The following is a 25,923-nucleotide window of genomic DNA, read 5'->3' as shown; positions in this document are numbered from 1 at the left end:
ATTGTTCTTAATCTTACTTCGAGGCACTCATGTAATATAATAAAATTGGTGATGTGCAAGAAGGGACTTTTGGGAGCTCCTTGTTTAAAATTTTATAATTTATTTGAAAGGAAGATTTGGGATGATTTTTCTTGTCTATAAGGGAATTGCTGTCTCTTGGGTACGGCTAAATGATCTTTGCCAAAGAATGTCTCCTGGGGCTCATAATTATTTATGAAGAGCACTGGAAACTCTCCAGTTGCACCAGCTGCCAGGTAAGGGCTCACCATATAGGCTACCTCCTTTAGTATCCGTATATGGTACTCAGTGTATTTTTTCCAGTGAAAAGTATAAACAAAGGGCTTTTAATAAAATGTGTAACAGTTGTGGTGTCTCCTTGTTTGGTTACAGAAGAATAACTTTATTTAAATGGGGAAACTAAACAGATCATCCGGTTTGTTGCTTCTCTTCTACAGGAACCTGAACCCCCTGGTTCATGAAGTTCTACAGGCTGAGGAGGAAAATTTTATGGAAGCCCTTGTAAAATACTTGCAGCATATTATTGAATCAACTGGTAGCAATTATTCTTGTATTCCAGAAACTATGTCTTTAGCTTAGTTTACCAGTTGTGTCTTTGCTTAGAACTTCTAAGAGAACGTGCATGTAGGTCAGAATATGAATATGCCTTCAACTGGAACTTGTTAAACCAAAAGATGGGATTATCCTGTCCATTAAAGCCGGAGCATTCATAAAACAGTCTGGTCATGCAGCAAAGTTTTGTTTGTCTAGCACACAAAGGCAATGACCGTTTTTTCTCTTTAGACCTACCAGCTTTCAGTGCAAACAAACTAGTAGAATGTAGCCAGTTAGGGATGGAAATAGAAGAGAAAACTAGACAAGCTATCAACCAAAGTAAATACATTGATAACAGCAAAATGGCCTTTAAACCATGGGGCCTGAAAATTCCCAGAATTTATGGCTACTGGTTTCCAGTTAATCTATTTTACCATTTGCCAAAGTTCATTATTTTATAGTGAAAGCAGCTACCATTTTCAGCATTTTTCTCATTATGCCTCACTATTATTGAGCTTCTTAATTGAAATAGAGCTACTCAGGTCTAGTCATTCCATTTAAGGAATAAAAATCAGTAAGTGCTTTGAAATACCATTTTTGTGTGTTACAAAACATAGTCCAAATACCTTTTTGCAAATAATTAACTGAGTTTTCAAAAGAAATACTGAGTTTGCCACTAGTGTTCACAGAATGGTGAAAGCTATTGTTAGAGACAATGAATATAGCATTTAAAAGCTGGATTTTTCTCATAATTTTGGTTGATTCAGGAGAAACCTCGGCAGAAGGTAAAAATACTGAGGCATTCATTTATTTAGAAAAGAATATGATAATCTAGAATATAGTTTACATATTGCTCTTAGGAAAGTGCTTTATGCAGTTGCTTTAATTTGATAAATGGTTTTATTCTTAATGGGGATATATTTTTGCTAGTGGGTTTATATTTATAATAGTTTTGATTGAACACTTGCTATGAAGAGTGAGCTGTTGCTATGTTGAACCTTGAAATTGACACAGCTATAGCACCTCTGGGAAAAAGTTCAGACACTAACATGAACATCCCATTTTATTATTTCTGGAACCATTTCCTTTGAGCTCATTCTGCAGCAGTTACAGAAACAGACTTTAGTTCCATTTTATTTGTAGACAAATCATATAAATTGCAATGGTTGAAGGTACACAGACTTATAAAAGTAAAAGAGAACTAGGGAATCAAATGCTAGCCTAATGCTAATAACCTAAGATGATGCTCTGTACCTCATGTTCCTGGTTCCTCCAGCCTGGGATACTGCTCTCTTCACCCCTGTTTTTTAGAAGTCAAAATTTTTAACTATTTCCATCAATAGATAATATGACACGTCACTGGTATCCACCTCCCTTATCTTTTATTTTTTTTCTGCAGGCTTGGTCACTTCTAACTGGACCAATCTACCCTTGTCTATATTTTTAGTTTTTCCATTGTAAGAAAATTACATCCTGTCAGTCTATAAATTCCTGCCATGTAGCTTCCAGCGTGCAGACCAATTTACAGACTGCTCTCCGCTCTCTAGGTAGGACCTCCTTGAATTAAGGTGCCCCTCTTACCTTCTCTTGTTAGGCCTATCTAAAGGAATTAGGAATGCAGGAATTTCAAGTTTGTTTAGTAGAGCAATATGTTAATTCAATAAGTCATTAATCAAGCCTGATGATGTCAATAATAGTTTACCAGTAAGTAGTAGTTACTTTCCTTTGTTCTAACAAAAAGAAATGCAGGGGTGCCAAACTTGCTTTGGGCAGATGGCCACATTCCATGTTAAATGATAGCCCATGGGCTGGAATATAATTTAATTTAGAATTCTTCTTCGAGTGATTGCTCCTATGCATTCCAGTTAGGTGTGCGCGCTGCGCGTGCATGGCTCTTCGGAAGATTTTTACCCTAGCAACTCCGGTGGGCCGGCTGGGCGCCCCCTGGAGTGGCGCCGCTATAGCGCAGGATATATACCCCAACCGGCCCGTCCGCTCCTCAGTTCCTTCTTTCCGCCCGTGACGGCCATTGGAACAGTGGAGCACAGCTTAGCTGACCTCCACTTCCCTAGCTACTCGTAGTTTTCTCTCGTTCTGTTTCTAGTTGTAGTTAACTCTGTTTGTTTGTAGATTAGTATAGTGTATTTATTTTGCAGGGGTCGGGGTTTATCCCCTTCCCCTCACCCGGTGCCGGGTCCGATGCCCAGTCCACAGCGTTTTCTAATGCTCGGCCGGCCACAAGCCGCTGCCGACAAGGGCTCTTCTCCTAAGTGCCTCGAGGGATCTTACCTCACAGATAAGTGCCGCATTTGTGAGGCCCTTAATCAGTGAACAAAGGGGAGCGGGGCTTTCGTTTTAAACAGCTCCTGAGGGAGGCAGCTCTTGCTCCTCCGCTCTTGGCGCCGAGCGCTAGTTAGTTTTCACGGCGCGCTCCCTCGGCACCGGATCGCCGGTACCGCCAAGGCCTCCTGGCACTACCGTCGCTACCGACGTACCCTCGGCATGGACCCCTCTCCTGGAGGATGAAGAGTTACTCCGGCCAGGCAAGAGCCGTCGAGTCCGGTGCTGGAAAGCTCCCCGGTTCGCACCGTGGTTGAGCTCGCCCGGAAGCTGCGACCGAGCCACCTGCTCCGCAGCTGAGCGCTATGCTCAGTCGGATCGCCCGGCACCGATGTCTGCCGCGGCACCGACAATATCCGCACCTTTCACTCCGGCCAGGCAAGAGCCATCGAGTCCGGTGCTGGAAAGCTCCCCGGTACGGACCGTGGTCGAGCTCGCTCTGAAGCTGCGTCCGAGCCGCCTGCTCCGCAGCCGAGCGCTATGCTCTGTCGGATCGCCCGGCACCGATGTCTGCCGCGGCACTGACACTATCCGCACCTTTCACTCCGGCCAGGCAAGAGCCGTCGAGTCCGGTGCTGGAAAGCTCCCCGGTACGGACCGTGGTCGAGCTCGCTCTGCAGCTGCATCCGAGCCGCCTGCTCCGCAGCCGAGCGCTATGCTCTGTCGGATCGCCCGGCACCGATGTCGGCCGCGGCACCAACAATATCTGCACCGTTAACTCCGGCCAGGCAAGAGCCGTCGAGTCAGGTGCTAGAAAGCTCCCCAGTACGCACCGTGGTCGAGCTCGCCCGGAAGCTGCGTCCGAGCCGCCTGCTCCGCAGCCGAGCGCGATGCTCAGTCGGGTCGCCCGGCACCGATGTCTGCCGCGGCACCGACAGTATCCACACCGTTAGCTCCGGCCAGGCAAGAGCCGTCGAGTCCAGTGCTGGTAAGCTCCCCGGTACGGACCGTGGTCGAGCTCGCTAGCATGCTGCGTCCGAGCCGCCTGCTCCGCAGCTGAGTGCTCTGCTCCGTCGGACCGCCCGGCACCGATGTCTGCCGCGGCACCGTCAATGTCCGCACTGTTAACTCTGGCCAGGCAAAAGCCGTCGAGTCCAGTGCTGGAACGCTCCCTGGTACGGGCCGTGGTCGAGCTTGCTATGAAGCTGCATCCGTGGTGCCAGTTAGGGTCGAGCTCACTATTCCCTCCACGCCGGAGACAGTGTCCACGGCGAGGGGGCTGATTGCAACGACAGCATCTACGCTGCCTCAACCCCCGGCACCGCCGGTTGGGGTTACATAGTCGATGGGCAAGCCTGCCTTGATCAAACCACCCTACCTCGGCACCGCAGAGCGGCACCGTTCAGGTCCCGCAGATGTTCTCGGTCCCGTCACCGATCTAGGTCTCGGCACCATTCTCCATGTAGTGCTCGCGGCACCGGTCAGCATTCTGATCCCCGGTCCGGGACACTCAGTACCGATCAAGCCCCAGGCACCGGGACGCTCGTAGCCACTCCTGATCATCGAGCCTCGCACCCTCGGTCGACCGCCCGGCACAGCTTCGGTGGCAGGTCCCGTTCTCGGTACCGGTCTGTCTACCAGTACCGATCCCCGGTGCCGCATCGAGCGACGTCAGTTACAGACGGAGACTCTACCAAGAGCTTTTCAGCTCCTCCAGGGCCATCCAGCCACGCATCAGTGTCATCCCGTGCGGACACTTCATATGCGTAGCACTCTGTTTTCCGATGTGCCCTCCGGAGTCTTCCAGGAGACCTATCAGTGGTCATTCTGGACGCCTTGAGTGTACTCCCACGCCAGAGGCGTACCGGGGACCCCATCTTGCTCCGTTCCCTCGGAGCTCCGGGTGCCAGAGGTGACAATTAGTCGTCCCCGTCCGACCGGTACAGAGCAACCCCCGGTTCGGCACCGGGCTCCCAGATCCCACCGGATCAGCGTTCGTCCAGGAGCTCGAGCCCACACAGGACCCGCTTGTCCCTGGCCTTTCTTCTTCCTCCTCCCCAGATGAGGTGGGGGCAGGAACATACCCCTCCGGCCCTCCTCTAATCGAAATGCGACCAGCCCCTAAATCCAAAGAGGCTGGGCGTGTGGTCTTACTGGGCCGTAAGATGTACCCGGAGGGGGCCCTGCAACTTCGTGTAGCGAACCAGCAAGCCCTGCTTGCTGTGGGTGGCAGTGGGCAAATTTACAGAGTCGGTTCTTCGGAACTCCCGTCAAGAGTTCGATGCCCTCCTGCAGCAAAGGACGGAGCTGGAGAGAGCTTCCCTCCAGGCCTCGTTGGACACAGCTGACTCCGCTGCCATGACTCTGGCCTCGGGTGTTGCCACGCGGCGCGTTTCATGGCTCCAGTTGTCGAGCCTTCCCTCGCAGCTGCGGCACGCTATACAGGTCTTGCCCTTCAATGGCACAGGCCTGTTCTCTGAAAACACTGGCCCTAGGCTGCAGAACCTAAAGGGCAGCAGGGTCACTTTGCGCTCTCTCTCTCTCGGCATGCACACGCCGGTGATTCAGCGCCGACGTTTACGTCCCCAACCTCCGCTCTTTCCCTGCGCCTTGACAAAGTCAGGACTTGGCCAGCAGACGTGGCTTACACGGTCGTGGCCATCAATCCGCACCCCAAAGGAGCCGGAATTAGGGTCCTTCTAACCACCAATGGGGCAAAAGCCTTCCCATCCTCGCCCCTCTCACGAGCGATTCCTCTGGCAAGAGGTGCGGACGCTCCTCTTCATCGGAGCTATACAGGAGGTACCTAAGGGCGAAACCTAATCCCCTAGGCGAAAGGAGGTCTCAGACCTACCCTAGACCTGCGGGAACTCAACAAGTCACGATGCAGAGTTCCGCATGGTACCCAGGGCGACCGTCATCCCATCCTGGGATCCCGGAGACTGGTACGCCGCCCTCGATATGAAGGCGCGTGTTTTCTCATCGCCATTTCTCTGCCACGCAGTAGGTACCCTCGGGTTGGGGCCTACCATTGTTATTTCCAGTATATGGCCCTCCCGGTTGGCCTCTATACAGCCCAGGGGTGTTCAAAGTGCATGGCTGTAGTCGCCGCCTTTCTTCGCCACCGTCGCATACACGTTCTCTGTATCTAGATGAGTGGCTCATTCGAAGAACAACCGGGCCCAAAGTACCAGTCATGTGGGCATCGACACGAACCTATTCCTGTGTCTAGGCCTGATGATCAATAGTAAAATCCACTCTGATTCCCATTCAGGGAAGGGAATTCATTGGGGCCGTCCTGGACTCCAGACTCGCCAGAGCCTGCTTACCTCAGCCTTGGTTTCAGGCGAGGGTAACAGTTGTATAAGGTCTATGGACCTTCCCGCCAACTTGGACTCGCACTTGCCTACGTTTCCTGAGTCACGTGGCTGTCTACACGTTTGCAACCAAACATGCCAGGCTTCGCCTCTGTTCACTTCAATCGTGGCTCACCTGGGTGTGCCACCCGGGCAGAGATGCCATACTCGTGGTCGGCTCGTTCCCCCCGAGCAGCCTAGGCTCCCTCCACCGGGAGTCGGCGTCCTCCCCGGTGTATCCGGGGATGCTGTTTCATTCACCCCTCGGGGTCCCTCATGACAGACAGCCCATCTCTCGGCTGGGTGCGCACCTGGCGTAGTTTCGCACTCACGGCCTTCGGTCAGCGCAAGAGCTGGCCTTACACATTAATGTCCGAGAGCTGAGAGCAGTCTGCCTTGTGTACCAGGCGATTCAGCGGGCGGATCGCTTCAGCAGATCCTTCCTGTCTCACAAGTGGTGGTTTCCTCCCGTCTTTATCTATTCCGTTTTCCAGAAGTGGGTCTTTCCCCGCATAGCCCTCCTCGCTCTCGCGAGAACGGAAAGAGAGAGAGAAATTCTCCTCGTTCCAAGGCCTCTCCCCAGGCTCGGTCTTGGAGGATTTTCCTGAGGCCGTGGATCAGCCATCTACCGTACGCTTTCCACTGTCCCCGCTGGTTCACAAGGTCCTGCTCAAACTCCGCAGGGACAGAGCGCCCCTGATCGGGATCGCTCCAGTGTAACCTGGGCAGCACTGGCACACCATGTTGCTACACCTGTCGGTAGCAACCCTCTTGGCACAGACCCCATGACATGGAATCACGGCAACCTTCACCACCCGCTCTTGTAATCCCTGCACCTCATAGCAGGACTCCTGCGTGGCTAAACCGCTCCGAGCTATGTTGTTCGACCTCGGTTCTACGGGATTCTCCGGGGTGGTATAAAATCATCCATTCGGTTGAAGTATCTGGCCGAGTGGAAGCGTTTCTCATGCTGCTCCAAAACGCGCAAGGTTTCTCCCGCCGAGATCCCGCTCCATTCCATCTGGTTCCTCAGGGCTTGGAGCGTTTATGCACCCCCCCCCAGTGGGGCCCCACCATAAACCTGGCTCTTCAATCTGGTTCTAACCAGTTTTATGACTGCCCTATTCGAGCCAATGTCTACATGCTCGTTGACATAACTGTCCTGCAAGACAGTTTCCTGTAGCCTTTCCTGCGGCCACACGAGTCTCCGAGCTTCAGACTCTCAATAGGCCCAAGGTATACTGTGTTCCTCAGGGACAAGGGTAGTTATTACCACGTCCAACCTGCCTCCCTAAGGAGGTGTTGGCCTTTTATATCTACCAGGATATCTTCCTTCCGATCTTCTTTCTGAAGCCACTCTCTTTGCAAGGAGAGCAACGGTTGCCCTCCTTCGACATCTGTAGGCGTCCGCAATCTATATCTAGCGGACAGAGCCCTCTCGTAACACCCCCAAAACCTTCATCGTACCGGCATACCGGACGAAGGGCATACCTGTCTCCTCCTAGAGGATTTCATCTTCAATGACGTTGTGCATCTGCACCTCTTCTGTTTTGGCCCATGTTCCATAGAGCCACATTGCTGCACATTCCGCCAGGGCTCACGCTTCTCAGCTGCCTTCCTGGCTCGCATTCCCTTTCGGGGGATGTGTTGTACACCTATCTGGTCCTCGGTCCACACCTTTGCCTCATTGGTCCCGGAGTCCAGAGCTGTTGCAGCCTCTGGCTTAGCGGTTGCGTTCTGCAACAGCTAACTCCGACCCCACCACCTAGGTAAGGCTTGGGAATCACCTAACTGGAATGCATAGGAGCAATCACTCGAAGAAGAAAAGACGGTTACTCACCGTAGTAACTGTTGTTCTTCGAGATGTGTTGCTCCTATCCATTCCAGACCCGCCCTCCTTCCCCACTGTCGGAGTAGTCGGCAAGAAGGAACTGAGGAGCGGACGGGCCGGCTGGGGTATATATCCTGCGCTATAGCGGCGCCACTCCAGGGGGCGCCCAGCTGGCCCACCGGAGTTGCTAGGGCAAAAATCTTCCAAAGAGCCGTGCACGCGCGGCGCGCACACTTAACTGGAATGGATAGGAGCAACACATCTCGAAGAACAACAGTTACTACGGTGAGTAACCGTCTTTTCAGCTCTCCAGTCCCCAGCAATTTTCCCACTGATGTCACAGTTAGGGCTTGTTTACACTTACAAGTTTTGTTGCCAAAAACTGGCTTTTGCCAACAAAACAGTGATAGTGTACACACTGCAAGGTCACTTTTTTGGGGGGGAAAAACCTTAGTTTTGGTGACAAAAAAGTCCGTCCCTGTAAGAGACTTTTGTCTTTTCCCCTCCCTTTATTGTCGACAAATAGCCAGTGTAGACACCACAGGTTTTTTTTTTCTGATTTTTATCGGCCACCAGAAAGTATCCCACAATTCCCCTGCTGCTGCTCTGGTCAGCAGTTTGAACTCTGCTGTCCTGCAGCCAACCCGCCCCTCCCCCTTGCAAGCCCTGGGACTTTTAAATCTCACTTAATACAGCCCCAACAGTGGACTTTCGTACTTTAAATTGATTTGTGACTGACTGGTAGCAGTCTGGATTTGCCAGCTTCCACACAGCGATTGCAACACACTCCTCTATGGGAAGGGCAGCTCTCAATCTGGTGTCCTTGCGCCACAGCTCAGGGGCCAGCTCAGCATGTAGCTCCATGAAGGTTGCTTTACGCATCCTAAAGTTCTTTGAGTGATTGCTCATGTGTATTCCACAATAGGTGCATGCTCGCCACGTACACTGGTGTCAGAAGTTTTTCCCTTAGGAATACCTGTAAGGGAGCATCCCTAGCAACCCCTGAAGGGCGCCTCCATGCTGTGGTGTAAGGGGTGCCACCCTCAGTTCCTTCTTGCCGCTAGTGAAGGTGCTTCGGAACTGCTCTGCTCCAGCTTTTTTGCTGTAGCTTGTCCCCAGCCTCTTGTTCATTCAGTGTATGTGACCTGTAGTTAGTACTCTATTAGTTTTAGTTTAGTTTAGCTAGTGCACCTGGGCTGGGGCGTGCCCTGGATTTTAAGTCATGTGACACTTGTAGGTGCCCGATGTCAGTGAGTGATTCGCACGTGGACTGTCTACACTGTTTGGGTGAAACTCATCTCAGTGATTGCTGTAAGATTTGCAAGTCGTTTAAGCCTCAGACCAAGTGAGAGAGAGACATTAGGCTCTGGACTATCCTCATGGAGTCGGCGTTGATCCCGACTCTGGCGTGTCGCTCCAAGTCGGCACCGGGCACCACGATGTTGGTGCGTGGCAACCCCCCGGCGCCATCTACTAGTCGGCACTGCTCCATGTCCACAGGGCACACCAAGAAGGCTAAGAAGAGGCCTTTTCTGCTGCAGCACCAGAGTAAATCTGAGGCAGAGACTAGACGCATGTTGGGTAGTCCTTGATCCCCATTGGGCTCTAGGCCTTCAACTTAAGTCGAGCAGAGTAGCCTGGCCCAGTCTTAGCAGGCTTCCCTGGATGTCTGGAAGCTCTCAATGCTGGAGGCCCTGCAGGCGGCCCAGGACGTCATGCTCATGCCGGTACCAGGAGCACCGCCAGAGGCCCCACGCTCCAGAGGCAAGTCGCCACTGGGATCTCCACAGTCACCCCCGACTCAGTATCGGTTAAGAGAATGCTCCCAACGCCGTTCGCCACTCAGCAACCGTTCCGTGTGTAGTCCATTTGGGTCGCCGTTGACTCCCACCAGGTTCTCTGGCTGGGTTCCGTCTGACCAAGACTCCAGGCACCACTCCACCTCGAGGAGCAAACACTGACGGGACCGAAGTAGACAATGCCGAAGCCCCTTATCTCGGAGGGGCTATTGTAGCCCGTCGCGACATGAACGTCAACGCTGTTCCCGTTCGTCGTCCTGCTCCAGGACCCCACCACATCACCGCTCCTGCAGCCCCGGGTGTTAATCACTGGCCAGTCGCCATCGCAGATCCGCCTGTCCAGAGCCGATCGTCAAGCAGCTGTTACCAACGGTACCGGTCCTCCATGTCGAGGTCGCAGTCTTGGGGTCGGCACTGCTCCCAGCACTACCGCTTCTCTCAGTCCAGGGACAGTGGCAGGTCGTACGTCAGCCCAGCCTCCCTTTGTAGCCATCCATCGAGGGGTCAGGTGAGCCAGGCTGAACAGCCCGCTCCCCCGGTGCCACTGCAGTACAGTGGCACCGGGCCCCGTGCCTGGCGCAATGGTACCAGTGGGCACTGTGGCTGACGCAGCCCCAGTGGGGTTCGCAGTGGCCGGAGCTTCAGAAGGGTCGTTGGCCTTCCTTTTCCGACCTCTGAGGAAGGAGTCAGTGGGACATACATCCTCAGCACCATGCCCAGAGGCTGACCAAGTGGTGGATCCTCTGGCGCCGGTGCACATACAAAGTTATGGAACCAGCCTCCTCGCCCTCCCCTCCTCCCTCCGTCCCGCAGGAGGACTCTAAGGCCCAATAACTATTAAAAAGGGTGGCATCAAGCCTCAATCTTGAGGTGGAGGAGCCCTTGGACTCCCTGTTTAACGGACTGTCCGCCTCGGTACCAGGCAGGGTGGCCTTGTCTCTCCACGAATGGGTGGCGAAAATTTCAAATGCCCTGCGGCAAACCCCGGCCTCACTGGGCCCATCTCTAAGAGAGTGGAATGCAAGTATTTTGTGCCAGCCAAGAGACATGAATACCTATACACCCACCCTGTCCCTAACTCTCTGGTAGTCGAGTCGGTCAACCGGGAGCAGCAGGGCCAACCCGCCCCTATTCCCAACAATAAAGATTCAAGGAGGCTGGACTCATTTGGAAGAAAAATTATTTGTTTTTGAGCTTCCAGTTACGGGTGGTGAACCATCAGGCTCTCCGGGGCCAGTAAGAGTTCAACCTGTGGGTCTCTTTGCCCAAGTTCGAGGACTCCCTCTAGGAGCATGACAGGAAGCAGTTCAAAGCGCTGGTGGAGGAGGATACAGCAGCTGCTAGGGCAACCCTGCAGGTAATGTCGGATGCGGCGGACACGGCCACGTGGTCCATGGCCTCTGCAGTGTCCACGAGAAGGACGTCGTGGTTCCTGCTCTTTGGGCCTCTCACAGACCTCTTTGCAGGGCAGGACCTCCCATTTGATGGCAAAACTCTGTTTGTGGAACAAACGGCTATAAAACTGCGTGGCCTGAAAGATTCCCACACGATGCTTCAGACTCTGGGCATCTATGTTCCGGCTCCAGCTAAACCTAAGTTTAAGCTGCATCAGGCTCCTGCCCAAGCTATCCATTCTAAATATGATCCCGCTTATAAAAAGTTGTGGGACTATAAGAAATGCCTGCAGAGGCAGTCTCGGCCTGTCCCCCAGCCTGGGTCCTCCAAGGGCAAGCAGGCAAGGAAAAGGTGGTTTTGACAGGACACCCTGGGTCACCCTGCCAGTTCTCGTCAGGGTTCCACCCCTAATAAAATTTCCCTTCTCCAATCGGTTGTATGCTTTCCTCCTGGAGTGGTCGTGGCTGACCTCGGACCGATGGGTCCTTAACACCATCTTCTGGGGCTACACCCTACAGATTACTTCCACCCTGCCCAACCACCCTTCGCCCCTTCCCTCCTGGAGGACCCCTCTCATGAGGCTCTACTTGAGCAGGAGGTGGGGCTCCTTCTGGGCCTAGGAGTGGTGGAAGCGGTGCTGGGGGAGTTCAAATGCAAGAGGTACCACTCCCACTATTTCCTTATCCCGAAGGCCAAAGGAAGGTTCAGGCCCAATCTGGACCTGCAGTGCCTGAACCAGTATATGGTAAAGCTCAAGTTCTGCATGGTCTCTCTGGCCTACATCATCCCCTCCCTGGATTCCAGGGACTGATATGCTGCCCTTGATCTGCAGGACACGTACTTCCACATTCATATAGTCGAGGGGCACAGACGCTTCCTCCGTTTCACGGTGGGGCAGGAACACTACCAATTTATGGTCCTCCCCTTTGGCCTGTCCACTACCCCCAGCATATTCACAAAATGTATGTCGATGGTAGCGGCCTACCTCAGGTGACGGGCGGTCCAGATCTTCCCCTACTCGGACGACTGGTTGGTCAAGGGCAGCTTCTGGTAGCAGGTGCAGGATCACATGGCACTCCTTCTGTCCACATGCACCACTTTCGGCCTGTTGGTAAACACCACCAAGTCCACATTAGTCCCAGTACAATGCATAGAGTTTAGCGGGGTGGTCCTGGATGCCTCGTTGGCCAGAGCCTCCCTCCCACCAGACATGTTCAAGATCCTGAAGGGGCTAATCAACACGGTCACAAAGTTTCCGGTGACAACAGCCAGAGTGTGCCTCCAGGTTTTGGGTCACATGTTGGCGTGCATGTAGTCCGTCATGCCAGATTCAGGATTAGGCCCCTCCAGCTCTGGTTGGCCTCAGAGTTCTCCCAGGCCAGGGACAGGATGGACAAAGTCCTCACAGTGTCTGAGCCAGTGCTCACCTCCCTTCAGTGGTGGTCCTCCCCGAGAAACATGCTCCATGGAGTCTTGTTGAGGGGCAGGGCCCTGTTGCTGGAACTGGTGTCTGATGCGTCGGACCTGGGACGGGGGGCCCATGTGGGGAACATCCAAACCCAGGGTCTGTGGTCCACTCAGGACGTGACCCTCCACATAAATATCAAGGAGCTCAGGCTGGTACAGCATGCATGCATGGCCTTCCACTCACACCTGGAGGGTTCCCACGGACGACACGGCCTCAATGTTTTACATCAACAGGCAAGGAGGGGCCCAATCCCCTGCCACGAAGCCCTCATGCTGTGAGACTTTTGTTTAGCCCACGACATCTGCCTACATGCCTACCACCTATCTGGTGCCCGGAACTCAGGTGGATTGCTTGAGCAGGGATTCTCTCAGCACGAGTTATCTCTCCACTGAGAAGTGGTGCACAGAGTTTTCTGAGTGTGGGGAACTCCCCAGGTGGACCTGTTCATGAATCAGCAGAACCGTCCCTGTCCCCGATTTTGCTCCGAGGGGTGTCTCATGTCCCCATCCAGGACATTTGTAGGGCTGCTACGTGGTCTTCAGTTCACATTTTCACCTTGTGTTATACGATCATCTCCCAAACCAGGGAGGATGCCGGGTTTGGCAGGGCTGTGCTCCATCCTGAGAATTTGTGAATTCCTACCCACCTCCAACAGATATAGCTTGGAATCACCTATTCTGGAGTACACACGAGCAATCACGCGAAGAAGAAAAGACAGTTACCTTTTCCGTAACTGGTGTTTTTCGAGTTGTGTTGCTCATGTCTATTCCACATCCCGCCCTCCTTCCCCTCTATTGGAGTTGTCTGGCAAGAAGGAACTGAGGGTGGGGGGAGCGTGCAGTGCCCCTTATACTGCGCCATGGAGGAGCCACTCCAGGGGTTGCTGGGGGTGCTCCTCTATGGATACTGCTAGGGGAAAAACTTCTGGCACTAGTGCACATTGCGAGCACTCACATCTATTGTGGAATAGACATGAGCAACACATCTCAAAGAACACCAGTTACTGAAAAGGTAACTGTCTTTTCTGTACCCATTGGTCGTCAATCCACACCTGCATGATGACAATGCGATCCCATCAATCAGTGCTTGTTTTCCTAGCCCAAAAGCGATGCTCTACCGTATGCAGCTTCTCTGTGAATGCACAAAGCACTGATAAGTTGCTGCCATCTATATCACACTCGGGTGCCTGCAATTCATCCTCTGCTAACTTTGCGAGTAACTGCTAGTAATTGTGCTGCCATGCATGATGTCCTCACGACAGCTAACATTGCATAGAAGAGAAGTGCAGGATCCAGCCTCTCGCACTGCAGATACTGGCGCGCACTACAGAGGAATGACAATTGAAAAAATGGCATGAAAGAAAACCAGATACCTTTGGAGGGGTGGGGCACACAGAGGTGCATGATGGTATATTTTGCACATCCCAGGATGTGCCACTCTCCATTTCCGCATTCCCACAACGTTTACCAACGGATGGTGTCGCCAGGCACTGTGGGATACATACCCACAGTCCATTGCTCTCACTGTTGACAAAGGTGCCCGGAATGTGGACACGATCTGTTGACAGAGGGAGAAAATGTACACACACTTTGGCAACTTTGCTTTTGTCAAATTTTTTTCCTTGTTGACATTAGTTTCATTGAAAAAACTTGCCAGTGTAGACAAGCCCTTAGGTTAGGGGTCTCAAACTCCCATCCCCTGGGCCATCTGAGGCCTGAGAATGTCCCCAATGTGGCCCATGGGGCTTCAGCAATTTTGTGGCTGGGTCTATCCTTTGGCCCCGCCTGCTGCCCTGGGTGCTCCTCCCCCCCTCCCCCCACACATGTCCCCTGGGTGACTTACACTGGCCCGGGGCCCTGCCAACCACGGGCAGTGCAGCGGAGCTGAGCAGTTTCTGCCTGCTCGCTCCATGAGTCTGCCAGCCCCTCCTTGCGGCCCCAGGGCAGGGTGGGCTGTGCCTCTGCGCTGCCCCTGCCCCTGCCCCAAGCACCCCTTAGATCAATGGGAAGCTGCGGGGGCAGTTCCAGGGGGCAGCAGCGCACAAGGCCCCCCCAGCCTGCCCTGCCTTGGAGCCCCAGGTAAGTGCTGCATCCCCAATCCCCTCCCAGAGTCTGCACTCCCATCCTTTCCCCCACATACCCCCCACCCCCAACCTCCCTCCCAGAGCCTGCACCCTCCCCACAGCCCCCAAACTCCCTCCCAGAGCCTGAAACCCCCCCCCCTTCTACAGCACCCCCACCCCGGCCCCCACCCACAGCCTGCACCCACCCCCCAAAATCCAACCCAGAGCCAGTACCCCAGAAGCCCTCCCCCCCCCAAACCAACCAGAGCCCATCCTCTCACTCCTTCTGCACCCAAACTCCCTCCCTGAGCCTGCACCCCAATCCCCTACCCCAGACCTCCTCCCCCACCCAAACATCCCCTAGAGCTTTAGGCAGGTGGGGTTGGAGATTTGGGGGTGGAGTTTGGAGGCCGGGTTCTGGGTGGCATGAGTAATATTATTGGCCCGCTGGGAGGATTTGAGGACTGGCACTGGCCCTAAGGTAAACTGAGTTTGAGACCACTGTGGTAGGTTTACAACCAGTGCCTGGAGAGTATCTGGCCTAAACATTAGTATCTAAATACTTAGGTATTTTTATTATTATTATTATTATCATGTCACATTCAACACTGCTCAGTGGGAAAACATGCTCCCTTTTACAGCCGCTGCTGTTTTGGCCCTCTTATGTCACTTCTTTTCCCCAACCTCTTTTTTTTTAACTCTTCCATTCTTCCCTGTGCATTTATTTCTTTGCAGAAACTTTCAATTCTCACATTGCTGTGGCTTCCTTGACACATCTTCCCCATTTCATCTGCTAAAATTATCAGCAATAAAATTAGTTATGTTGACACTGAAATGTTAAATTTATTGCAACCATGAGGCCTAGAAACTCGTTTTAGATGGAAACTGAGGTTCTAGACCATCCGAATGTGTCTAGCATGCAACATAAATAGGTCAACTTGGCTGAATCCATCCCTTAGGCCTTAAGCTTGACACCCCCTTGCTAAATATGTTACCTTTTAGTTTCACTGAATCTGCCCATTTATTGTAGTATAGGACAAAGTGAAAAGAAATGTCTTTGATTTTCAGTATAATTACTCACTAACAACTAGGCAACTCAAGTATAAGTTGAAAGGATAAATGGTTGCAGAATTGGACCTCATATGTGAACCCTAGGTACCTATACAGAATTCAGCCAAGCCAATTAATTGTAAATTAATCCAGAAAGCACTGTTATGCATGGAAGACATTTGTAATGAACAAAACATAATTAAATCTTTTGTAGATAAGCCTTGTGATTTGCCACTCATAGAAAATGGGAAGATAGCCCAGTATTATTATAGTTTTAAAAGTTATTATTTTCCAATGAGTAAAGAGAAAAAGCTTTCCTACACCTGCGTGGCTGGCTATACAACTGAATCTGGGAGTCAAGATGCAAGGATAACATGCACAGCAACAGGATGGTCACCAGCACCAAAGTGTTATAGTAAGTCACTTTCATTAGCCTTTTTTGTTTCCTGTGGACGTTGTAATGGATTTCACCAAGAGGGTGTAGTAATGAAACCATAACTTAGGGAAAAATTAGGAAGTAGAACTGGATATTGACACTTTACCTCCTTCTCTCTGAAAATTAGTACCAAAACCAGGAATGTTGCCTTTTTGTGAAATCAGATAAATTCATGGGGGATAGGTCCATCAGGGGCTCTTAGCTAGGATGGGCAGGGATGGTGTCTCTAGCCTCTGTTTGCCAGAAACTGGGAATGGGCGATGGGGATAGATCACTTGATGATTACCTGTTCTGATTAACCTTCTGAAGCACCCTGGCACTGGCCATTGTTGGAAGATGGGATACTGGGCTAGAAGGATCTTTGTTCTGACCCAGTATGGCTGTTCTTATGTTCAGAACATCCCTATTTATTTTCAGCCTTTGTGTTTTCATTATTGTTTTTATTCAAGTGGTACTGGATTCCCCTTCCATCCTCCATGATAAGCAAATGACCAATTTCAGTCAAATTTTAGTTCACTTTGCCTCCCCGCATCTTCAGTAATTTTGCCTCTTACAGGTGGAAGCCCTTCCCTTAAAACAGAAATTTTCTGGCTCAGCAGCAGGGGTTAAACAAAGTGAAAGCTGCACTTTGGCATCAGTAGGGTTTGCCTGCAGGTGACTGGTTGGCTGCTCCCTCAGACAGTAATCGCATCCCAGAGAGTATTTAGGGTGTTACCCAGGGTTTTCAGAACCCAAAGCAGTGGGTGTCAGGAATAAATCAATGGGGGGACAGCTCCTCTGGCTGATAAATGATTGGTACAAACAAGAATGCTTTAACCTAAAACTACCTTTTTATTAGGTTTCACGCACACACAAAAGTGCTGTAGCAGTAGGTTGAGAGCATCCCAAACATTTATATTTACTCAAAGTCTGAGATGGTTTTGAGTAATCAACAACCATAATTCTGTGCGCTGTCCTTCCATCCAGCTACTAGGGCATTTAGGTGCCAGCTTCTTGCCCAAAGAAAAGCTTCCTTGGATTGCTCCAAAGTGTATCCTTTTGCCTAATCTTTTATAGCTAAATTAAACAAAGCACATAACTCATAGCGACTTTTAGTGGGTCACTATAGTAACCCCAATGGGTCACCAATTCTCCTAATTTAAGCAACCTACTCATTTATCTTTTAACAAAGCATTCTGTGTATCTCTAGTCATAACAATAAAATGTATATGTAGGGGCGCTTAAAACCAAGGCTGACTGTTCAAACATTCCTTCCATTCTCATGGTACATTAACTTTCTGTCCCATCCTCCCATTCTCATTAGCAGAAACTGCAAACATACAGCTGTTTGGCCTTGCCTCTCAAAGCCCTAAGATTATTTCTAGCTATGTGGTATTTGGTTTTCAGCTAGCAGTGGCTGGACATACAAAACAGCTGACTGAAATAATGTCAGGTTCCAGAGTTACACACAGTAATATCAAGTTCTGAGGTTATAGAGGAGTGGGGAGAACATCTGTGCCTCTTAAAGTGAATTTTTAAAAAATAGAGGGCACATCTGGCCAGTAGACAGTGAAATCACCAAAACACTGAACTCTCTCTTGCTCTCCTTGTGCGCTCATCTGTTTATGATCTGCTGATGGTCATCAGTTCCCTTCCTGGTGCCCTTTAATTGCTACTAGGAGAGAACTCTCACTATGTTTTTGCAAGTGCTCCTATTTTACTCACTGGGACAGGGTCTTATAGCTTCAAAGTTGGGCAATTTCTCCAACTCTCAGGACTGTCTCCATCACTTCAGGTCTGATTGAGTGCACTGCAGCTTCAGTAGCAATAAAGAAAATAGTCAAGACTGGCAAGAAAGAAGATTGTGTGAACCCCACCACTGTCCAGATTCACTAAACTAGGTGACTTTATTATCTTTCTAATTTCAACATTTAAAATACCTATTTGATATTCGGTTTTTTGTTACTATGTCAGGAAGGTAAGTAGATAGAAAAATTGTTGGGCTCATTATCTCCTCACTGTAGGCAAATATAGGAAGCAGACAAATCCCCATGTAAATATATATAATACTCTGTCAGTTGTCTCCTTCTAATCAGCCTACTTCTTTTCATGTAGAAAAATGTAGCAAACCTCTCTTGGAAAATGGCATCTTCTCTGATACAAAAGTGTCCTACAAAATATGGGAACAATTGTTGTACAGATGTGCTTCCGGCTATCAAACTCCAGGAGGTAATGCTGATGAAACAGTGCAATGTCTTCCAGAAGGATGGTCTTCTCACCCAAGCTGTGCTAAAAAGTTTGGTATGAATTTACATTCCTCTTTATAACTGACTTTCTTTGTATCTTTGCTGCTATATGATACCGTTACAGCTAGAGTCTCCCTGTGTTAGGGCAGCTTTTAAACTCACTGGGGCAAATTTTCAGCTGGTCAAAATCAATGGGACAACATCAATTTGCATTAGATGACAATAGTCCCCATTGGGACTACTTATATCACATGCATAAAGTTAAGCCTGCATGTAAAGGTATACAGGATCATGGGCCAAATGGGTAGATGATTGAAACCTTACACATTTTCTAATGAGGTTAGGGATAGTATAAATACTGTTTTACATTTAATATTTCTGTCTTTCCACTGTTGGGATATTAACTTCAGAAGGGGAGCTACTATACAAATGCCATAGCACTGAATGACAGTGGGTGATAATCTCTGTTGCTATCACATTGCCACACTTTTTTACATTGTAAGTTAAGTTTAATTATTCACTAATACTACATGTGTAGACTGAGCTATAGATTATGTATTAATTATATTGATTACTTAAGCATTCCCAGTTATCACTTACAGAATTAACAGGGTCTTGTCCCAAGATCAGGACCAGCATTATTAAAATTACTATGTAACTGGGAACCTCGATGGGCACAGTGGAAACACTCATGCTATAAGAACTCTTCTGTGTTTACAAATAATGTATTAATACCTTCAGGTCAGTCACACACACACTGCAACTCAATAAGGTAGATAGAGATAACACAGAAAGTATACCTGAACTTCCATACTCACACCATCCTTGCAGAATAACCTGGAATGTTAGCAATTATCTTCCTCATCACCATCACCTTCCTCATCTTCACCAGTGGCCATCATTCTTACATATCTCTCTCCTACTGCCCACAGGTTGGGAATATAACTTTTATAATACGTTACACTGATGCCAGTATGTCTAATGCATATTCAGTAGGGGTATTTCCCCTCTTCCTTATTCGTACTTTCTCAATCTACTAGTGTTGAGGTGTCCTTCTATAGGTTAGTATATTAATGATTTCAACTCATTATCATATACTTTAATTCATTGCTATCACACTCTTGTGGTTGGATGTTCCTTCGAAAACTTTCCAAAAGCTGACGTTAGCTTATGCTTCTATGGCTGGCTGATGTCATTATGGACAAAATTCCCCTTTACACTCTTCCAGTTCCCCAAAACTTAGGGGTTACCTTTGGGCCATTTATCTATGCCAAAGTTCATAGCCCTCAAGCCTCATGCTAACTGCTGAAGCCAGTGTCTTGCAGGATATAAGCCTATAGGTTCCTTGCATTCTTACTGAATATAATAACGGCAAGGCAGTGAATATAGTAAAGGCAAGCTATCCCTATGGGCTACAAATGTTGACAGTTAAGTAAATTTCCATTTTAAAAGTAGAAAATGTGGTAGAATTGCATTGATTTCCATCTTCTGCATGTCCATGCAGACTTTGGCTCACCGTGTCAAATATAAAAACTTCTGGAGTGTGGCCACCTCTTGCTTTCCTGTGGCTTGTAAGATTGTTTTATTGTGCAATGGGACTAAGTATAATTAGAAGTAGTACACACTAAAAACTAGAGCTGGCTGAACACTATTTGGTGAGTAGTACATTTTGTTCATTTAGGGTCAATTTTTCTTTGGAGATCAATCTATTTGCAATTCAGAAACACTCACTGAATGGTAAAAATACAGAGAAGCACTACAATTATTTGTAAGGTATATCTATGGAATTGTATTCGTAGTTCAAAATATATTTTTCTCTGGTCCCTAGCTGGTTACCCTACCCTAGAGAAACAGCAGGCATGCCTGAAGAGAACTCTTTGGGCCTTGATTCTCTCTGGTAAAGGGTGGACTCAGAAGGGAAAGTTCCATTTCTCTTGCTATTTCCATTTTGAAGAGTGCAGGACTTTTATGACCACCCTACTAGTATAATCTAAATCTTGTTGCCACACACGTCACACTTACTGCTGTGTGTGAATGTTGGTTTATGTCTGTGAGTTACAGTTAAAATCTCTGCCTGTTAGGCAGGGTGCTATAGGAAGAAGATAACTGCTTAAAGCTCCTACACTCGCTCACACAACAGTGAGAGACTGTGTAAGTATATATAAAGTTGGGAAGCTGCAGAGTCAGAACTACTGAAACAAACACGTTTGTGTCTGAATATACTTATTTGAATCAGTATAGTCAACATGGCTGTGCATCTGGTGCAAATTAATCCATTTCCCTCCAAACTTTGTTAATAAATGTATATCAGAGGACTTGAATAACTGATGCCCCAGCTATTTACAAATTAATTGCAAAGCTTTGTGTCAGATTTGAACAGTCTACTAAAAACATGAGACTTTAATGAGGACATAGTGAGAAAAATCCTATGTCATGTAATTTAAATGAAATAAGCCCCAAAATGAATGCACTTTTTTTCCGTTTTTTTTTAAGATAGGTGCTTAGTACCAGACTTACATCACGGCCACTACTCCACAACCCAGCGGATCCTCAAACTGAATGAAACACTGATGTATGAATGTGATGAGGGATACCACACCAGAGGAGGAAACACTATTGAAAAGGCAGTCTGTCGCACATATGGATGGTCCCTTACTCCGAACTGCACTAGTATGTTGTTGTCTTTATGTAACCCTTCTGCCCATCAGAGATGGCAGCAACAAGAGCTGGGTTCAGTATCTAGGGATTCCCTTTCAATAACACAAGGCAAAACTGGCTCGAGCTCCCACCCAGTGACCTGGGACAATTACATACCACCCGCCTCGGGTGCCTGTAGGAGGCAATACTTCCCCTCTCACAAGCACAGAGTCTGAGTGTATCAAAAGCCTTTTAATAAAGGAGGGAAGTGGGCTGTAGCCCACGAAAGCTTATGCTCAAATAAATGTGTTAGTCTCTAATCTGTCACAGGTACTCCTGTTCTTTTTGCTGATACAGACTAACTCGGCTGCTACTCTGAAACCACAAACAAGATTCATAACACAAATGATGAGCAAAAGACCCATTCCCAAGTAAGTTTAGCAGTATCCTTTTCCCCTCAGGGTCTTAAGTCCAGCAACCCAACAGTCACCGCACCCACAGTTTCTATCCTTGGTCAGTGCAGACCCCAGAGTTCAGAAGTTCATCTGCAGAATTTACCTCCCAGCCTGGGGGGGGGGCAGTATGGGGGCATCTTACATGCACCACTGCTCATGTTGATGGCTGATTGCCACACCTCTCCATGGGTTCTGCTGCAGTCTTCACCAGCAGCTGCACCTCTCTGCTAGCCACTCACCAACTTGTCTTCAGCCCCTGCCTACTTAACACAGCTCTCAGTGATTTCAGCTGTTCAGGGGGTGGGGGTCTCAGTGCTGGCATACTCAGAACCACTAGCCCAAAGTAGGGCTAATGCATACACCTAGGAATCAGTGATTTCAGCTCTGCGGTACCTGACAAGACTCCTAACTGAGTCAAAATTAGCTCTATTATTACACCATGGAGAGAGGAACGGTCAAAGTGGTGTTTCAGGCCTACACTGCCAGGTACACATACCTGTCCCCAGCCCTTCTCAATTCACTGGGCTTTGGAACCCATGTCCCTTGCCTAGCGGGTGCTGCTTGGTTGAAGGCGAGTCCCTCCATCATAAAATGCCAAGTACAGTTCTACTGTTCTTGATTCACATAGCCAAGATAACAACATTTTATTACTCCTGTCCCAATAACAAAGAGACTGGGGATCCCACAGCAGCTGAAGTGACCATTTGGGCAAGCAGTCCATTATGCTAGGCAGGTTGGGTGTGCCCATGCAAACGAGATCAGCCCCTGAAGTCCTTTTCCACAGCTCACCACCAGATGTCAGGGTAGAGCTCATTCTGACTCTGCTTACATCTAGAATAACTTAACCTGAATCTTCCGAAGTCTGGTATTCTTTAACCCTGCAGCCTTTCTTTCTTTTATGGGAGAAAAGCTTCCAAACATTTAATGGATTTATTATGATAGAGCTGTTTTAAATCTGTTTTACCCAGTGTGTGTTTTTCTTGTCTAGAAGTAACGTGCTCCTTGTTAAGTGAGATAGAACATGGGAATTTCTATCCCAAGAAGAAAAGCTATGAGGAAGGAGATGTGGTTCAGTTTTTGTGTCAGAAAAATTACTCTTTGAATGGATCTGATTTAATTCAGTGTTATGACTTTGGATGGTATCCAGAGCCTCCAATATGTGAAGGTAACTCTCTCTGTGTATCTCTTCCAGCCCCTACACCACCCTTATTATTACATTTTAAAATATACATTAAAATAACACTGAAGTTTCAAAGTGAAGCCCTCAAAAGTTAGGAAATTTCAGAATTAAGGCTTCCTGTTCAACCTTAATTCAGCCTCCTTATGCATATGCATCAATAGTCTTTAATTACATGCGCACAAACTATTCTACCCTCTACCACCAAGCTCCAGCCCTTGTATCTGCCTCCTTCCCTTTCCCCTTCAGCTCCCCCTCCCAGTTCTTTATCCCTCTGCATTTGAATCAGGCTGCACACTGCCTGGGAGTCAGCAGAAGGAACACTGAAAGCACAGAAAAAGTCTCTTCCTCCTCCTGGTTTCTGTAAGCCATAGTGGCCTGCAGCAGCTGGGAGCAGCAATTTCAAGGAAAGTGCTGCTTAGCCCTTGCAGCCTAGGATGGAGCATGCTTAGTTACTGTGTGGGAATGTCACATGCAGTAGGATATGTGAGAGGACGGAGCATGCTCAGTGCAGATATAATCTTTAGAAAATTTGCTTCCTATTTCTAAACTTCTACTTACTGTGTAATAACTGCAGTTTTCAGAGACTGACACATTCTTCTTCAGGTGATTGCTCAGGTGTATTCCACAGTAGGTGTGTGTGCTCGCCATGTGCACCGGTGCCGGAAGTTTTTCCCTCAGCAGTACCCATAGAGGGAGTGCTGCTGTGACCCCTGCAGTGGCACCATAAGGGGAGCCACGTGCTCCCCCCACCTTCAGTTCTTTCTTGCCACCAGTGACTGTGCATCGGAACTACTCGCTCCAGCTTTGCTGCAGCACATCTCAAATCTCGTTTGTTTTTCAGTAGTACCTGTATCAGTTCATAAAAGTTCTAGTTTAGTTAGTTATTCTTCGGGCTGGGGCATGCCCCAGGTCCCAGGGTTTAAATTGTGTGAGTCTTGCAGGAGTTCGATGCCCAGGAGTGACCCGCACACTGAGTGTCTCTGCTGCCTGGGCAATCCCACATCAGCAACCACTGTAAAATCTGCAGGTCCTTCAAACCCAGGATGAAAAAAGAGAGAGACATTAGACTTCAGGCCCTTTTCATGGAGTCGGTACTGGCTCCTACCCTGGTGCGCCGAGCGGAATCGGCACCGGGTACCTTGTCTTCGGCATGTGGTGATTCCCCCAGCACCTTCTGATGGCCGGCATCGCTCCCCATCGAAAAAGCAGAGGAAGGCTTCATCGTCTCAGAAGCGTAAAGAGAAGGCACAGTGGGAGGCTAGACCCAAGTTGGGCAGCCCCGGTTCCCTGCTCCGCTCTAGGTTGAGCGGAGCAGCCCGGTTGTGTCGATTCAGACCTCTCCGACTGAAGTCTGCATGCCTTTGACACCGGAGGCCCTGCAGGTGGCCAAAGATATTATGACCCTGCAGGTGCCTGGGGCACCGCCAGCACCCGGACTCTGCTCTAGAGGCAAGCCGCCACTGGGATCTCGACAGCCCACGCCAACTCGCCACAGATCCCGGTCAGGAGACTGATCTCGGGACTGCTCGTCACCCAGTGTCCTGTCAGGACACAGCCCCCAGCCTCCACTCTCATTGCCTTCCAGGTTGTCTGGTAGGGTGCCATTGGAGCGCAGTTCTAGGCACCGCTCCACACCGAGTACAGAGTATTGGCGGGACAGGTGCCCACGCCGTAGACGCTCCTGCTCCCAGTATGGACGCTGTCACTGGTCACGCTCTAGCTCTTGCATGTTGAGGCACCCTGCTCATGATTCCTGGCAGGGATCGCCAGCTCTGTGTCATCGTGGATCCAGGTGTCAAAGCATCTCAAGGAGTAGCAGCTCGAGGCGGCACGATTCCTTAACGTCGGAGTCCTGGTCCCATGGTAGACGCCATGCTCGGTACCACCACGCATACCAGTCACACAGCATCGACAGGTGGTTGGTGACCCAGACCTTGACCCACACGCAGCGCCCTATGCTCCAGCTGGGCCAACCTGACCATCTTGTGCCGCTGGTGCCACTGATGCTGCACCAGAGCCAATTGCAGGGTCCCCCATGGCAGAGCCAGTGGTGCCAGTGGGTCCCCTGGCCCCCTGTGCATGCCTAGCAAGGCCCTTGGTTGATAGTGGGAGCATCTGAGGCTCCGTCAGTTGTGCTATCCAGACCTCTGAGGGATAAATCGGCAGGTCACAGCTCCTCGGCACCGCACGAGGACTCCGATCAAGGGGTGGACCCTGTGGCACTGGCCGACATGCAGACCCTGGTACTGGCCCCCTCCCCTGCACCGGATGACAAGATTGCAGTTTCACCCCCCTCCGTACTGCAGGAGGATTTCAGGGCTCATCAGGAGCTGCTAAAGCGAGTAGAATCCAGTCTCCATCTCCAAGCTAAGGAGATGGAGGGACCCTTGAACTCACCGTTTAACGTGCTCTCATCCTCGGCACTGGGCAGAGTGGCCCTCCCGCTCCATGAAGGGGTGGCCAACATCTCCAATGCCCTCTGGCAAACACTGATGGAGGAGAGAATGCGTTTGGAGGGGGTCAGGCATGTTCTCCTCAAAAGTAGGAGGCCATCCACACTCCAAGCCTACCTGGCAAAGTGGCCCTGATTCTCCAGGTGGGTGGGCGAGCAGGATTTTTCCCCAATGTCTGCCCCACTCCAACTTATCCTTGAATACCTACTTCACCTTAGAATTCAAGACCTGGCCCCTTCCTTTGTCAGGTGCACCTGGCAGCTATTTCAGCATTCCATCCGCCGGTCCAGGGCTGCTCGGTTTTCTCCCATGTCATGACCGGGTGTTTCCTTAAGGGGCTAGATTGGTCCTTCCCTTATGTTAGGACCCCTATCCCTCAGTGGGAAATAAATTTGGTGCTATTCCGCCTCACGGAGCCCCCGTTTGAACCCCTGGCCACATGCTTGTGGTCTCACCTTTTCTGGAAGATAGCCTTCCTCGTGGCCATCATGTCAGCCCAGGGGGTCTCGGAGCTCAGGGCCCTGACCTGTGACCCCCCCCCCCTTACACTGTCTTTCACAAAGACAAGGTTCAGCTCTGCCCACACCCTGCAATCCTCCCGAAGGTGGTCTCCACCTTTCACATGAGCCAGGACATCTTCCTACCTGTCCTCTGCCCTAAGCTGCATACCTCTAATGAGGAGCGCTGCCTCCTTACGCTCGACGTGTGCAAAGCTCTGGCCTTTTATTTGGATTGGACTAAGCC

At 49.9% G+C, this 25,923-nt stretch overlaps 1 protein-coding gene across 1 annotated transcript in view; it reads left to right on the top strand.

Moving 5' to 3' along the window:
• The first annotated feature begins 1,258 nt into the window (after positions 1-1,258).
• LOC120369992 (coagulation factor XIII B chain-like) overlaps positions 1,259-25,923 on the top strand; it is a 53,845-nt gene continuing 29,180 nt past the window's right edge. Inside the window, 5 exon segments of the mRNA XM_039483938.1 lie at positions 1,259-1,337; positions 16,008-16,208; positions 18,324-18,509; positions 20,948-21,124; positions 22,535-22,711. Of these exon segments, the coding sequence (XP_039339872.1) occupies positions 1,268-1,337; positions 16,008-16,208; positions 18,324-18,509; positions 20,948-21,124; positions 22,535-22,711 (811 nt within the window). The 5' untranslated portion in view covers positions 1,259-1,267.

Source organism: Mauremys reevesii, linkage group 8 (genome assembly GCF_016161935.1).
Source record: "Mauremys reevesii isolate NIE-2019 linkage group 8, ASM1616193v1, whole genome shotgun sequence".
Lineage (NCBI taxonomy): Eukaryota > Metazoa > Chordata > Testudines > Geoemydidae > Mauremys > Mauremys reevesii.
The sequence above is the reverse complement of the archived record's forward strand: the minus strand, read 5'-3'. Positions and strand labels throughout refer to the sequence as shown.